This window comes from Fukomys damarensis, unplaced genomic scaffold, assembly GCF_012274545.1.
Source record: "Fukomys damarensis isolate Sample0158 unplaced genomic scaffold, DMR_v1.0_HiC HiC_scaffold_17, whole genome shotgun sequence".
Lineage (NCBI taxonomy): Eukaryota > Metazoa > Chordata > Mammalia > Rodentia > Bathyergidae > Fukomys > Fukomys damarensis.
The window spans coordinates 57527005-57527333 of NW_022900929.1; the positions used below are offsets into that span (position 1 = coordinate 57527005).

The 329-nt window shown below is 66.0% G+C and overlaps 1 protein-coding gene across 2 annotated transcripts in view; it reads right to left on the reverse strand.

The window, feature by feature from the left end:
- The window catches only part of Baz1a (bromodomain adjacent to zinc finger domain 1A), a 102929-nt gene extending 102608 nt beyond the window's left edge, over nt 1-321 (reverse strand). For both annotated transcript variants that reach the window (XM_010633602.2, XM_010633600.2), the window contains exon 1: nt 120-321. In XM_010633602.2, the coding sequence (XP_010631904.1) occupies nt 120-232 (113 nt within the window). In that variant the 5' untranslated portion in view covers nt 233-321. The remainder of the gene's footprint in view (nt 1-119) is intronic.
- Between the last annotated feature and the right edge of the window lie 8 nt (nt 322-329).

Sequence of the window (329 nt, forward strand, 5' to 3'; positions counted from 1 at the left end):
ACGGGCCCGCAGCCACCCGTCACTTTCGAGCGGCCCCGCCAGAAGCCCAGGACGGGAAACGGGAGACAGACAAAAGGGCGCTCGGGAGGGAGTCCCACACCCCCGAGCCCGGCCCTTACTCGTAGTGGCGGAAGATCTCGTTGGTGACTTTACAGTAGAAAACTTCCTCGTCGGGCCGCAGGTCGGCGGGCGGCTTCTGTCTCACAAACGGCTTTCGGTGTAGCAGCGGCATCTCCTGTCCGCCAGCGGGGTGGCCGGACCCTCGGCCGTGCGCGTCGGCCCCGCTTCGCTATCAGAATTGGAGGGAAAGGGGAGCTGGTAAGGTGGGG